This window comes from Polyodon spathula, chromosome 39 (genome assembly GCF_017654505.1).
Source record: "Polyodon spathula isolate WHYD16114869_AA chromosome 39, ASM1765450v1, whole genome shotgun sequence".
NCBI lineage: Eukaryota > Metazoa > Chordata > Actinopteri > Acipenseriformes > Polyodontidae > Polyodon > Polyodon spathula.
Window position 1 is genome coordinate 818,255 of NC_054572.1, and position 14,033 is coordinate 832,287.

Consider the following 14,033-nt stretch of genomic DNA (forward strand, 5'->3'; position numbering starts at 1 on the left):
ACCTTAACAAAAACAACTTGGTTCTGGTCAAGCGGATTTACCCATGCAGCAAAATCCTCTTCTTACATAGACTTCCCTACTGAATTTATATTTGCACATAAGCCAACAGGAACTTCATTGATAGCCACAACACATTTCCTCAGTGCAGGGAAGAAAGACAATTCCTAGCTGTGTCTCTGTAGCCTCTCTGTGGTTAAGAAAGAAGATCAGCTTCACGAGGAAAACAATTAGCAGCTTTTTTTTTTCAATGCTAAATGAATATTTTTTTGATTTTTAAAGTAATTTATGCACCACTGCCGTGTGCTGTTTGCCAGGGTGCACTTGCTAAAGAGATGTTACAGGTGGGTGTCCTGTGCTACAGATAAATTATAACATCAACCAAAGAGGATCAAACCGCTGTCACACTGCCTAGCAAGGCCAGTGCAGGGCCAGCTGCGAGAGCTGATTACACACCATTATTCCTCAATGAATTAGGTCAGCATGGAAAGAACCTCAGTACAAATATTATGTGCACTGGGGATGAATGTATTCTTGTGTAAGTGAGTGTACAAAGAGTGTACCTCTGTAGGCGAGTGTAAATGAGTGTGCGCATGTAGGGAAACTGTGTACCTGTTGGTGTATTTGCCCAGCCTTTTTACAGAAAATATATATTTTTTTTTTTTAACTTGGTATTAATTGTTAATTCAAATATGATTTTCACTACAAGTACAGTAATTTACTTTCTTTTAAGCATTAAATACCCAGCAGTTGGCAGTGCTGTATCAGCTCATGGGTTTGTTCTGAATGTTGCTGCTTGTACCTCTGTGTCAGCTGGATGTGGACCTGGGCAGCTTCACTCATCACTCGGACCCAGGTCTCCTGGTCCTCCTGGCTCTCCGCGCTGAAGAAGTAGGTCCTGACCCCGGCGTGCTCAGCCTGCGGACAAAGCGAGGAGCTCCCGTTACTGTGGCCGTATCCCTCCTCCTCCCGGCACCACGAGGCCTGCAACAGAAACAAGGAACAAGCATTAGACAGGCAGTGCAGCCAGGCAAGGACAATCAACCTACAAGTGCAGTGTGCTTCTTAACACTCACAAGCAGGTCCATCAGTGGCATAGATAGTTTTCCTGCACGCGACAGACCGACTATCCAATACCATTGTCTGGTCCATTACGGACTGAATTGAAATCAACGTGGCAGTGGACGTATTTCCTATATTTAAATGATTTAGACTGCGCAAATGGGATTTTTGGAACCTCTAAGCAAGATCATTTTCCCCAAGTTGCATTTTTGTTTTCTTTCCCAGTTTATTTGGAGTTCAAACTACTCTCAACATCACGGATGCCTTATTTAGTGGACTCGCAGTTCTCTGGTATTGCTATAGGTTCTAATTCAATAACTGTTTAGCAAGAGAAAATAACAAACATTCAGGGAAAATATAAATTGAAGCAACAGCTGAACATGGGGCAGTAGGTACCTTGATGGTCAAGTTAATACTGTTTCATATTTAACCATAATTATTGGCATAGATTTATATCTAAAAAGTTAATTGAATCAAACCCCTGTGCTAATGGTGATTACCAGTCAAGGGCAGCACTTTTCAAATAAGCTTAACGTTTTAATTACTGGTGAATAGATCTGAGATAGATTTACTAAGCGTGCATCAATCCAATACAGAATAATAATTAAACAAACAACAAGGAAAAGCAGTGAATGTTTGAAAATGACAGATATTCACAAATCCCTTCACTGAAGAAAAGCTGCTGCTTGATGATCCTGACATGCAGCTGAAATAGAAAAAAATAACAAAAGACAAGAAAAAAAAGATACATCACCTACAGTAAGGGGAGCTCATCTTGAAATTCAGACAGGCACACTGGAGGACACTGCTCAGGGGTCCTCGCACAACAGGTGTGGACAGAAAAAAAGAGAGAATAATGGAAGTCAAAGAAGAGCACCCAGCTAGCAGCAGAAGTGTGGCCGAGGGCTCTGGCACCTGGTTAATCTTTCACCTGGAGCGATGCACATTTTCATTTTGATTCAAGTTCTGGTCATGTTCCTGACAGCATCGCAGCTGATATATTGCAGTTCCTTTCCTGGAACTGCTAGTACTCAGTTTAGCACAGTCATTTAGAATTTTTCCAACACGTTTCTAATGGTTACACTTTACATTTTTAATATGAGATTATATATTTTTTAAAATCCCAAACACTATTGTGTTTCCTGATTTTCCAAGCATTATCTCACTGCAGAAAGATATAAAACATTACCAATAATCTCAAATTCGAACCACAGGGCGGCACTGTTAGCTTATTTATTTTATTTTTATTTTAGTAGAGGCCAAGGTGGAAGGACCGACAGGTGTAATAAATAACAATCGAAAACTTCACCCAAGTACGTTAACTCTGCAGGGAGGTAAGGCATCATTTGTGAAGATTTTACATACAACAAAGCACAGGCAGGAGATACAGTGCATACTCTAACGATCATACATTTTGCAACCTACTATTTAAGGTAATAAAGACACAAGACTATTCATGTGAGAATGGGCCAATCTCTTTAGACAATGTACTTGAGATAGGATGGACTGGTACAGGCACAGTCATTTTTAAGTTCCATTGCCAAAAGGGAGGCTTTGCACCTTGGTGGATTTGGAGTGTTCACTAAAAATGACTAGTATTGCTGCTAACCAGCAAACTCTAAACAGAGTGCCCTGGTTCAGTCTGGATACAGATAACACTAATATATAGCCCTCTATAGCAAAAACTTCAGTCACATGAGTGATTTAAAACTGTGAAGATTGCACAGCAATTTCGATCCATTCCCGCTCCATGGCGACAGGTGAACCTGACAGGATTGCAGGTGGATCTATTAAGCTTACAAGAGTGTTTCAAACTGCTGTGCTTTTGATATTTTAATAATCCCAGAATAATCAAATTATATTTGAGTAATAATGGCAATTAACCACTGAGGTGCTGCTGTTTTCTGTACAGCTACAGTATGGGGAGAGTGGTGAGGAGGTATTCGCGAGGAGGTGTGGAACAGCACGCATGATAAACTGTAACTGCTCACGGGTTTACTGGTCCTGTAGGTACAACATTTGAACCCTCCAATTTACAATTCCAAAACAGCAGAAGTGGTTAGAACTAGTCAAAACCCAACTGAATCTTCTCAAAGTCAATTCAGTTCATCCTTTTCGAGAGTGCCATAAATGTGGAAGTTGTTCAGTTAACAACTGATTTATATTTTTATCAGTATTGTTTCATATATGAAACTGGGACTTTGATGAATGAGCTTTTCTTGTTTATATGCTCATGTTGTGCCCTGTATAATAATTGTATATATTTTTTTATGGTTTGTGTACTTCTCTATTCTTTCACATGCTCGCCCATGCTATCACTGTACTGCACTCCACTTTGCCGGAGTTTCACCAGGGTACACCACAGTCTTTTTTATAGAGGTGGAGCTGTTTTTTAAAATAAAACCAGCTACTGTACTCTAACCTGGTAAACAGGGACACAGAGAAAGATACAGAGAGGGGGTCCAATTCAACATGTCAAAAGAACGTGGGCTACATTCCTAAAGCTATTTACTCAGCACTGCCATTAGCGCATTTTGTTCATCGTAAACAATAAAAACCCAATTACAAAATGGAATGGAAACCACATAACTTTCAAAGCTAAAACGAATGCTTGTTTTGTCATGGTTTGACCACTTTATTTTTGCGTGATTTTATGTAACTTGCTATTGACGATTTGAGGTAAATAGCTTTGAAAATGTAGACCTATGTCTGAAGTTTTAGTTTTTTTTTTTTCCTTTACAAGTTAGGGCTATATTTTCAAAGCATATACTCCAGCTTTTCTCATTTTGTTAATTAATTAAAGAACAGCGGAACCGCTCTGAAAATATGGTCCTTGGTTTGGATTTCTGTTTGTTGAGTAGCAATGCAGATGGGTGTAATGTAAACAGCTGCAGATCATGTAAAACCCAAAGTTAACATACAAGTGCAGTTTTTTGCACTCAATATGCCAGTGTGTTGACTCTGGCAGGTGGACAGCTGTGTTTGGGGTACATGATGACAGGTAATGTGGGCCAGCAACAAGATACCCTTGAGGCAAAAAGTTAACTGACTCCCCCCCCCCCCCCCCCCCCACGACTTCAGCTAGTCATGTGGAACCTTTTAATTGACGTGAACACAACAGGGCTGCCCGGCATTAGCCACAAAAAAAAACAAAAAAACATGTCTTCTATAAATACCGCATGTCTAAAAATGACTTTGATATGACTTTGTTTCAAGTGAGAATGATACATTGTAATTCTGAAAATGATTAATCCCTGTTCTATTATTGTTGAATCCTAACAGTAGAAAGATGTCTCCAGAACATTTGTGTTATAAAAACAAAAATGCTGCACCATGCCGGTAGACAAACAGCCAAGGTTATTCAACAACCTACAGATAACCCACCACGGTACAGCTCTTCCTGCGGGCCGCAGAGGGAGGGGGGTTGAAGGAGTTAACAGGCTCTGGGGGGGATAGAGCAGTCACACCGTGCACAGTGCAGAGCTGTGACTGCAACAGTACGGCTATCCAGGAGGAAAACAACTCATTATTCATGTATGAGCTGCGATGCTTGGTGAGAAAAAAAAAAAAAAAAAGCCTTTTAAAAGAACTGAACCCTCTCCCTCAATTTTATTATACCATTACCTAAACAGTCCTTTAGAAATCCGAGCACAGCTGTTAGCTATCACACCCACTGGGGATCTGAAACAAACAGCGTTCGGTGGTCCTAATAAAGCACTGCAATGCTTTACCTGGATCCAGTTCCATCCACTGTCATACGACTGAAAACATCACCACTGTGTGCTGGTGTAGATGCCTTTGTGCTGCCATTTCCCCTCAGTACAGAACCATTGCCATCCTAGCACCATTGCATTGCCATAGAAGATCATTTGGAAAGGATTGGGCTAGTGTTGAGGTGTAGGGTCTCTCAGTGGAGAGATGTAAACAGTACACTTGAAGTAGTGGTTCTGCTTGCTTTCTTTCTGCTAGATCAAGTTGAACTGACAACTGCTGGAAAACACTACTGACAAAGTCTACCACTGAGCTTACCAGAACTTCTAACCACGTTCATAATCCAAAACTGCCACCAGGGGTGCCAGTGCTCCTGGGCACAAGAGCAAAGGTGAGGTTTACAGAAACAATGTGAAAGGGAGGGGAACAGGGTTTGGGATACCCTTGTTTCCACTATCCCTGCGGGGAGATCTGATTGCACAGTGCTTACAGCATTGCAGGCACTGCAATATCAAGGCAGAAAAGGCAGTAATTACTCCCCGTTATATAACCCCCCCCCACACCCACACACACACCCACACCCACACCCAAGGACCCCAGATTGACTGACTGACCTTAAAGGCGTGTTTCCGGTTGATGTTGTCCGACGGCTGGAGCAAAGATATCCAAAAGCTGAGCAGAGGGATGCTTCCCAAAACGGCTTCCTCCTTCTCGTCTGGATGGCAAACCAAAAAATGAAAATGCAGATTTAGATTAACTCCGACAGTGACAGCAGAAGCTGGTGATGCAGTCCTCTGCGTGAAAAACTTCCACGCAGCTACCTATGCTTGCCGTAGAAACCTCTCCCATAAAAATGTTATTGTATATTCTCAAAACTGAATATCAGGGTGCCAGTGTAGAGTAAAGCTTGCAGCAGGTTGAAGGTATTGTACAGTGTACGGATGTGTATCAGCTCAAAGGTTAACACAGAAGAATCAGACTGCACGGTAATAATCTGCAGAGTGTTGCTGAGCTGCTCTCCCTCTCCTTCTCTCTCTCCCTCTCCTGCATGCAGTGTGTTGAGAATGAGCTTTGCTGATGTGTTTTCTGCTGTGCAGCGTGATTGCGATCAGCCCTTGTGACTCAGTGTTTTTGGAATTCAGGCCTGGCCCCTTGCCAGTAATACCTGTGCGGCCACAGTCGAGTGCACAGCTCATCTGAAAATAGACAGCTCTGTCACAGATGTACACACACACCCACATACACAGACACACACACACGCACGCACGCACGCACACGCACACGCACACGCACACGCACACGCACACAAATACAAAGACAGTCAGACAGACACACACACACACTATTGGAGTTGCTTTTAATATGGAGGATTCACAAACCTGCCAACCTCACTGTGCAACTGACACTACCCAAAGTTGTTATATATATATTATTTTTATTATCTCAGAAGTGACCAATCTTCTTTGACCCCTTTTTTAATATCGTCTACACTTCTAAAGATTTAGACTGACAGCAGAAAAACAGATGGACATGCACTGCCTTGTTGTCAAAAGCCACCTGAGGCATACAGGTACCTGGTAACATTACTACGCTTGTCAAATCAACAAAGCCACATAGTACAGCTCAAGCACTTAGTCACGTTCATCAAAACAACAACAATTACTCTTTATAGGTTTCTGGAGCCTTAATGCAGGCTTACGCCTCAATTTTTACAATTCCCTTGCCTAAAAAAAAAAAAATTACCCCCAAAAAGGTCGACAAACAAATATAGACACGAAGCACCATTCCATAAAACTATGACTAACCCTAAAAAAATGTCACCTGCTGTTTTTGTTCAAATGTTGCTTTGCCAGGACTAAACGGTCCTAACTGAAGCAGACAAGTAGACACACGCACACACACACACACACACACCTCAGGCTACTGTCAGCTTACACCTATACAGCATGTGAATCTGGACCACAAGTACAGTCCCACCAATGAGAGATCTATGTTTTGATTTACAGTCAAATCTGTTTGTTTCCACCTTTCTTATTGCAGACTGACACGCAATCACGAACAAAGACACACATGATAAACTGCATGAGAATGTTAGCTAATACTGCATTGGAAAACAACATTTGGTAGAGTGAGAAGAGACAGTAGAGCAAATACTTCGGCAAATATAATTTGCTGGTAACTTCAATGGCATCTTACAGGCATGCCCTGGTCATGTGACGCTGTTCTGTTCCATGCGCGTCTTGCTACCACCAAATTTTACTGTCCTGTTAAACACTTTTGAACTAGCTTGCTCAACTAATCTATTTTTTTTTTTTAAATCACCCTGTTAAACATCATATATAAATAAGACACTGCATGCACGCGCACACTGCTTTTCTTTAAGCAAAGTGGCCTCTATTTCAAATCCTTACAGAGAACCATTTAAAAAGTCAACACTCCAGTGAAGAAATGACTCAACGGAGTAGCTAAGAACCTTCAGGCTGCTTCTCAGTGTTTCGTAAATTTACCAGTTCTGTTTTCAGTTAACAAAAATGGGTGTAAACCAGCAAAAAGCTTTTATAATTGGCAGCTCAGCAAGTCAGTGTCAACAGTTTCTGTACTCAATGGTTATTTGTCATAAACACAGTTTTAATAGACCGCTACGGTGTGTCTATGAAGACAAAGGGAGGGCGGTAAGGCAGGGACAGACACAGAACCTATATTTAAGCTGATGCTTATAACCAAGCCCATGTCACACTGGGTCGCGACCTGGTGTCATGCGGGTCGGCAAATCGTTTTCAGACTGTTTTTTGTAGAAGCAGGGTCAACCCGGGTAAAAGAAACAAGTACGCAATACCCTAGAAGCAGCAACAATCACTTGACCACACTTTCGTCTGTTTTTAATCCGTCTCTGCACTGGACTGGCATCCTGTGAAATCCTTCAGCCAGCCTCTCGCTAACTGCTTCTTACAGACGCTTCCATACAACCTTCTCTAGATTGAATCGTCGGCCCAAATGTCGATTAGAGCAAATGTTTCTTTAAGTCACGCCACGCCATCCCTGTAGTAATTTGGCTAAGGGTGTGTCTCAATCAACAAACTGTTAATAAACAAAAGTGTTTCTCAAGTTCCTTGCGGAAGTGAAAAGTTTATTCAGGCGTGGCTGTGTTACTTTTGATTACAAGCACCCACCATGCGTTTTGTATCAGTCGACCCGGGTTAAACCTTGTTGACATCCTGAAGTGGGTCGCTTGATAACCTGGGTCGAACTAAGATCGGTACATGGTTTCACACTATGCAGGATTGTGACCCGGTTCGCCAGAACCTGGGTTTAGACCCAGGTAAGATCGCCAGTGTGAAAGGGGCTTAAGGGACATTTTTCTTTTATTGTATGCTGTGCACCATTGTACTGTACTAGCCTGCCGGTTAAACATGACTTGAAAACTTACTGAAAAATAAGCTTTCTCCTGTTACTTAAAACTCTGTTCCAGTTATTTCATACCTCTTCTGTAGTGTTCTCATTTGTATCAGAGGTTCTAGTACTGTTGTTACGTGCCAATGCCTGTCATCGTCCTTTCAGAATGACACATCTTTATCTACATCTGTGTCTTGAAAAATGCATTATAAAACAAAACATAATTGAAGGGTGTGTTGAAAAACCTCTGCAAGTTAGATCAGAACGCTGCACCCAAAAAAAAAAAAAAGTTACCAAAACAAAGAAACACAAAGCCACATCTGATTAGCACCTTGTTAAACAGATGTTATCAATATCCCTGGCCTGGCAGGGATGCGTGTGGGCTGGAGGATGAATCAAACACAAACCTGCCGCAGTTTCAGGCAAGCACTGCAGCCAGGCAGTCAGCCGGCTTCCTTCTTTACTGAACTACAGTATTCTCTACCCTCAGTGCTCTCCATTTCATTAGTGCCTAGATCATAGAGTCTGGGCTTCACTGTGGAACAAACTAGACACACCTGCTGTTGTAATTCCATGCTGAATAAAGCACACCTGTGACTAAACTCACTGTAAAACCTTAACGTCTTCTCTCTTACACACCGACAACCCTGCTACTCTAAACCCTCTGATAAGCTTGTCCCATATATGCCCAGTCCTAGTCAGTTGTAAGCACCCGTATTTCAAAGCGAATTACTGAATTACATTGCGTACCTTTGTAGTAAAAGAGACAGCGGTCCGTCAAGACAAACCAACGCTTATTCCACTGCTTCACTCCATTGCTGGCCTACAGGGGACAGGGATTTAGACTTAGTAAACCATGGGTATACAGCACAGTTAATCCAAATGGGCATTAGAAAGACACAGCATTCTCAGAAAAAACACAATGCAGCCAATAAAGTCTGTAACACTTTATATGAAGTGTCTCTAATTACTATGTATTTACAGAATAGTTACTTAGTAAATACATGTTAATTTACACAATTACAATGTTATTATGCATAGCTACAATGCACTTAATGTATAAATCTTTTTGCACAGCATATGGTTAGTGGTTAGGGTTGGGGGGGTACGGTTAGGTTTGGAGCTATATCATGCATGCACAGATTAAGTACATTGTAACTATGCAAATCACATGTATAATACCACGTGTACATGTATGTAGTAAGTACACATGTAAATTTACTAAGTAACACTTAATGTAAAGTGTTACCTACTATGTAAATACACAGCAATTAGAGACACTTAATGTAAAGTGTTACCAGAAGCGAAGGATTACTGAGGTACCTGTTTGTAGAGCCAGCCCTGCTTCATGACCTCTGCCTTGGGGTTCCTACGCATGGAATTGGAGCGCTTCCCAAAAGTGACGGCTTTCTTCGAGGAGCGTGAGGCCTGGGGGGGGGGGGGGAATGACCATCTTCCTTTACTGTTTTCAATACTTTCTATTATTTCCCACCTAAAACTCACATAGGCATTCCCAAAAAGAAGAGTCAGTTTAATGCATTATACTAATTCAAAACAGAACAAAGACAAAGGCCGCTATTTTACTCTGATAATGTAATACATTTACTCTGGAGGTAGGGGAAGCCTGAGACCCGGTAGTGTAACACATATGTTAGGAAGACGTTGAGATTGCTCACCCTGCCATTGGGCTCCAGGTCCGATACCATGCCGTGACTGGATGCGCTCTCACTGGTGATGCTCACTGGCCGCTTACCACTCATGTCCGGGTTCGAGCTGCGAGACGCACGTGTAGGACAGGTGACTTCACACAAGCACTTCTACACACAACAGAGCTGCCTATAGGCTGAAATATACTCGGTTAATTCACAATTAGGACATGTTGACAGTACATGTACTATACTTTACTTTATATTAACTCTTCACTAATTCACCAGTTTGAATATTTCACAATGTATTTAAAGAATTTTTTGATATAGGTTATAGGACGGTAACCATGCTTTTTAAGAGAATGTCCGTTTTTCGCCTGTTTCTCTTTAATGAATATGCAGTCCTCAAAAGCATAGCCAAAGAACTAGAAATTCTAGGTTAAGAGTGTTTTTTTTCTTGCTGTTTTTATTTTTTAAAACGGTCGGAGTCTTTTTCTTTTAAAACAAGTTTACGAGGAGTATTTCAATTAACACCCTCAGGCAAAACGTTCAGCTGAAACATCCGCTCTCATCCAACAGAATGTGAAGCCCAGGAATGCAAATGAGTCTTGAGCTGACGAGCAACAACACGAACCCCCTAGGGGGGGGGTTATGGTTGGGGAGGGGGCTATGGTTAGGGTTAGGGTTTGGTGGGGGGGGTACATTTCAGTGTGCTCAGGTAACTAAGTAACAGGATGCACATGAATCTGGCAGAGTGCGTCTATTCATTAGGCATGTCTTATAATAATCTGACTTTGATACCTTCATATAACTATGTATAAAATTCATCGGGTCTGTCACACAAGAGACTGCAAGGGGATCCATTCTCAACAGAATTAGAGTCAGGCAACAAAAACTCGTAAAGGAGCCTAGTCAGGTATTTTTAGGGCATGCAAACATTTCTAATGCAATGAGATACACATATTAACTGCTGCACGCTGGTACCTTTGCTGTAGGTCACATGGTCTGATTGCAGATAGACTATTTGAGAGATTTTGAACTACAAGACTGAAGTGATTCAGTACCACAGCAACTTTTACACTGTAGCATTGTTGTTTTAATGCCAAGATTTTACAATGACCTATTGTTAGTGACTCTGCATATAACGCACAGTTCACAGCCTACCTCTGTAGAGCGCTTTGTGATGGTGGTTCACTATGAAAGGCGCTATATAAAAATAAATATATTATTATTATTATTATTATTATTATTATTATTATTATTATTATTATTATTATTATTGTTGAATCTGTAAAAAGGATTCAGTGTCAATTGTTGCTAGGCACAGCTCAATGTAAGGAGCTACCAGGGTATTTAAATAAGTCTTTTATTCTTCAGGATTATTAACCAGTTATTATATTTAAAGATGGTCTTAGTAGTTAATAAACTGCTAACTCTGCATATTCCTATTCATTTGTTAAAGATCAGAAAATGCAGAACTCTTAGACATTCCAAAAAATGTGTCTTAAAGGCGGAGCTTTTTGCTGCTGCGCTCCTCGTGTGTGGAACTCTCTTCCAGCTGACATTAGGCAATTTGAAACATTGGACTCTTTTAAGCCTGAATTGAAAACATCCTTTTTTTCAGGTGCTCTTATATAACTGGCTGTAGCTGGAGTGTACTGTACATGTGAGCTCTCTCGTTTTGTTTTTAACTCTGTACTGTGCCCTGGGTTGCTATAGCGTGAAGGTCACTATATAAAGTGTGATGTGTGATTTTAGTTGCTGCTGTTGTTTTTAATTTGTCTTGTGAACTCACAGTAGTTGCTGCTGCAGTTTATGTGTCTCCTCTGCGTTGAGGTGGTTCACTGGGTGTCTAAACGTGCTGCTCCGGTCATTGTGGCTGCATGGAAATACAACAAGCAATCAGTACATTATATTATAATTCACCACCTGCTCCCTCAGGCTGCTCCAAACCGGCCATTGACAGAGATTCACACTGCTTGTTTTGCAGTAAGTCAATATCTGCACTCGTGACTTACACAAGAGAGGGGGAATTCATAAAAGAAAATTGAATTACTCATGTTAAGAGCCAACACAACACCACCAAAACATGTGCACGTGTAACATACAGCCTGCCTCACAGAATCCCCCATGCTTCTACAGTGCTGGCCAGTGACGCGTTTACTATCAGCCCTCAGCCAAAGTCTGCCAGATCTGCTGTCTTACCCATTCTGACTGAAAGTGCCTTGCAAGAGGGAGATGCAGATTTCAAATATTACAGAATACATTTTAGCGAAACCATTTGCATCACATCCGTCATGACACGTGATACAGCCCATGTACACAACAGCGCATGCTAGATATCGCTGGCGAGTCTAGTTGTTTGTCTCTTTATACACCCACAACAGATGGAAAGCTGTGCCTTGCTGTAAATATAACAGGGTGAATGTGGACCCTCTGCGCCCGTACTCATTTACAGTGGAGCTCAGTTTTACCACTGGCCCCGAGCGATGGCTTTAAGATGCAATGCTCGCTCGCACGAGAAGGTAATAAACATTTGCATAACAGGACAGATTTACGAGTGGGAGGCAGGTGAGAGGGTGGGGTTTTCAAAATACCTGCTGCATACAGTACCCTGGACGCCCCGAGGCAGCCAAGTCCCCAACACCCACCTCCAAAAATTCACCACACCCAGTGCTATGAGCAGTAATCTGTGGGGTCAATTGAACTGTACAGCAGAGAAGTGAAATGATGTAACCATTATTCAAAACCAAAAAGGTCCCATCTACAATTGTACATGTACACAGGACACTAAAGAGACTTCCATTACTGTCAGATGGTGTTTCGATGATATTTAAAAATACTGCTGCTCTAAATGTATTAATCTAGTAAGGGTTTCCGCCCTGGTGTTATTTATTGATCCACTTATTAACATGCATACTATAAAAAGAAAAAGGTGTCGATGTGTCAATCACGCACTCGCAAACAGACACATTTTCAGGAACACGCGCTCGTCTGCTCACTCTCACAAACACACACACACACACAAGCACGCATGCAGAAAACCACTGTGCGATTACACACTGACAAAAATGTGACGTCTAACTCCTTTCCAAATGAAAATTGTGCCAGCATGCTTGCTGCCCTACACACACACAGCATGTGCCTGCAGCTTGCTTACAAACACACATATATCCACAACCTACTGTATAACATAACTGCACCACATGGCAGCCCTTCTTCTTTGCTACAGACACAAACAAATTCATACTCTCGGGACAGATTAACAATTCCATTAGCGTGGTCTCTCCAAGCACGCACATACTGTACACACACCTCCACCAAACACACAAGCTGCTAGCTCCTACCAGCACTGCATTGCAGTAATCACTGACCTGCAGCTCCTTTATTCAGTTCACACCACAGCTGCTAACCAGCTCTTAATGATAAACGTCTCCCTATTGCTGTTCAAAACCCAGCAGAGGCAGTGACTGACCTACCTACAAACCCAACTACCTACCTCACTCTCCGGTCTGCGCGAAACTTCAGCATCTTCTTCTTTTAATTACACAAACCAAAAAAATAAAAAATAAAAACAGACAAACAGATTGAAGGAGAGGAGGTTTAGATGGCACTGAGGATGGGACTTGTTTATCTGAATTGTTACTGCTTGTCTTTCTTTATCTCCTTTGAGTTTGTGTGCTCCAGCCAGTCTCCCTTTCTCTCGTCTCTCCTGTCTCTCTCTCTCTCGCTTGCTCGCTCGCTCTCTCTCTAGAACTGCGGGGCTCAGCTGAATTGGTTACTGGGTCTCTCGATTTCTCTGTCTTTCCTGGTTCCCCCCCCCCCACCGTAGGGCCAAGTGAAGAAGGGAGACACACATTGCAGGCCTGCAGATTGAGCCCCCTGACTGGAGTAGAGCTACAATAAGCTACAGACAAGCAGGCAGGCAGGCAGGCAGGCAAGCAGGCAGGCAGACTGCGCTGTGTGAGGATTTGCAGCTCGGCCTACCTTAAAAGGGGACGGGGGATGGGGGTAAAGGTGGACGACACAAATCAGTCAGGTGCTGTGCTTCCATCCTCCCTCCATCTCTCTCCCCCGCAGGCTATAAGGGGACAGCTACTTGTAACACGTGCAGGGGCTGGAGCACTAGAATTAAGCCCTGTCTCTCAGTGCTGGATGTTGTCAGTAATTTCAGGGGAGGGATATGGATCAAAAAGGGGGGTCGCCAGCACACACTGCTTAAAA

The 14,033-nt window shown here is 42.3% G+C and overlaps 1 protein-coding gene across 12 annotated transcripts in view; it reads right to left on the reverse strand.

Annotated features, from left to right (window-relative positions):
- Positions 1 to 14,033, reverse strand: part of LOC121304642 (pleckstrin homology domain-containing family A member 6-like) — a 60,343-nt gene that overhangs the window by 15,906 nt on the left and 30,404 nt on the right. For 5 of the 12 annotated variants that reach the window (XM_041235892.1, XM_041235895.1, XM_041235890.1 and 2 more), the window contains exons 2-7: positions 11,605 to 11,688; positions 9,840 to 9,936; positions 9,487 to 9,591; positions 8,914 to 8,986; positions 5,385 to 5,485; positions 800 to 981 (exon numbers count right to left, since the gene is read on the reverse strand). In XM_041235892.1, coding sequence (XP_041091826.1) covers positions 800 to 981; positions 5,385 to 5,485; positions 8,914 to 8,986; positions 9,487 to 9,591; positions 9,840 to 9,936; positions 11,605 to 11,688 — 642 coding nt within the window. Of the gene's footprint in view, positions 1 to 799; positions 982 to 1,813; positions 4,125 to 5,384; positions 5,486 to 8,913; positions 8,987 to 9,486; positions 9,592 to 9,839; positions 10,007 to 11,604; positions 11,689 to 13,308; positions 13,394 to 14,033 lie in introns of those variants that run through there. The other 7 variants (XM_041235899.1, XM_041235898.1, XM_041235897.1 and 4 more) reach the window with 6 other exon arrangements.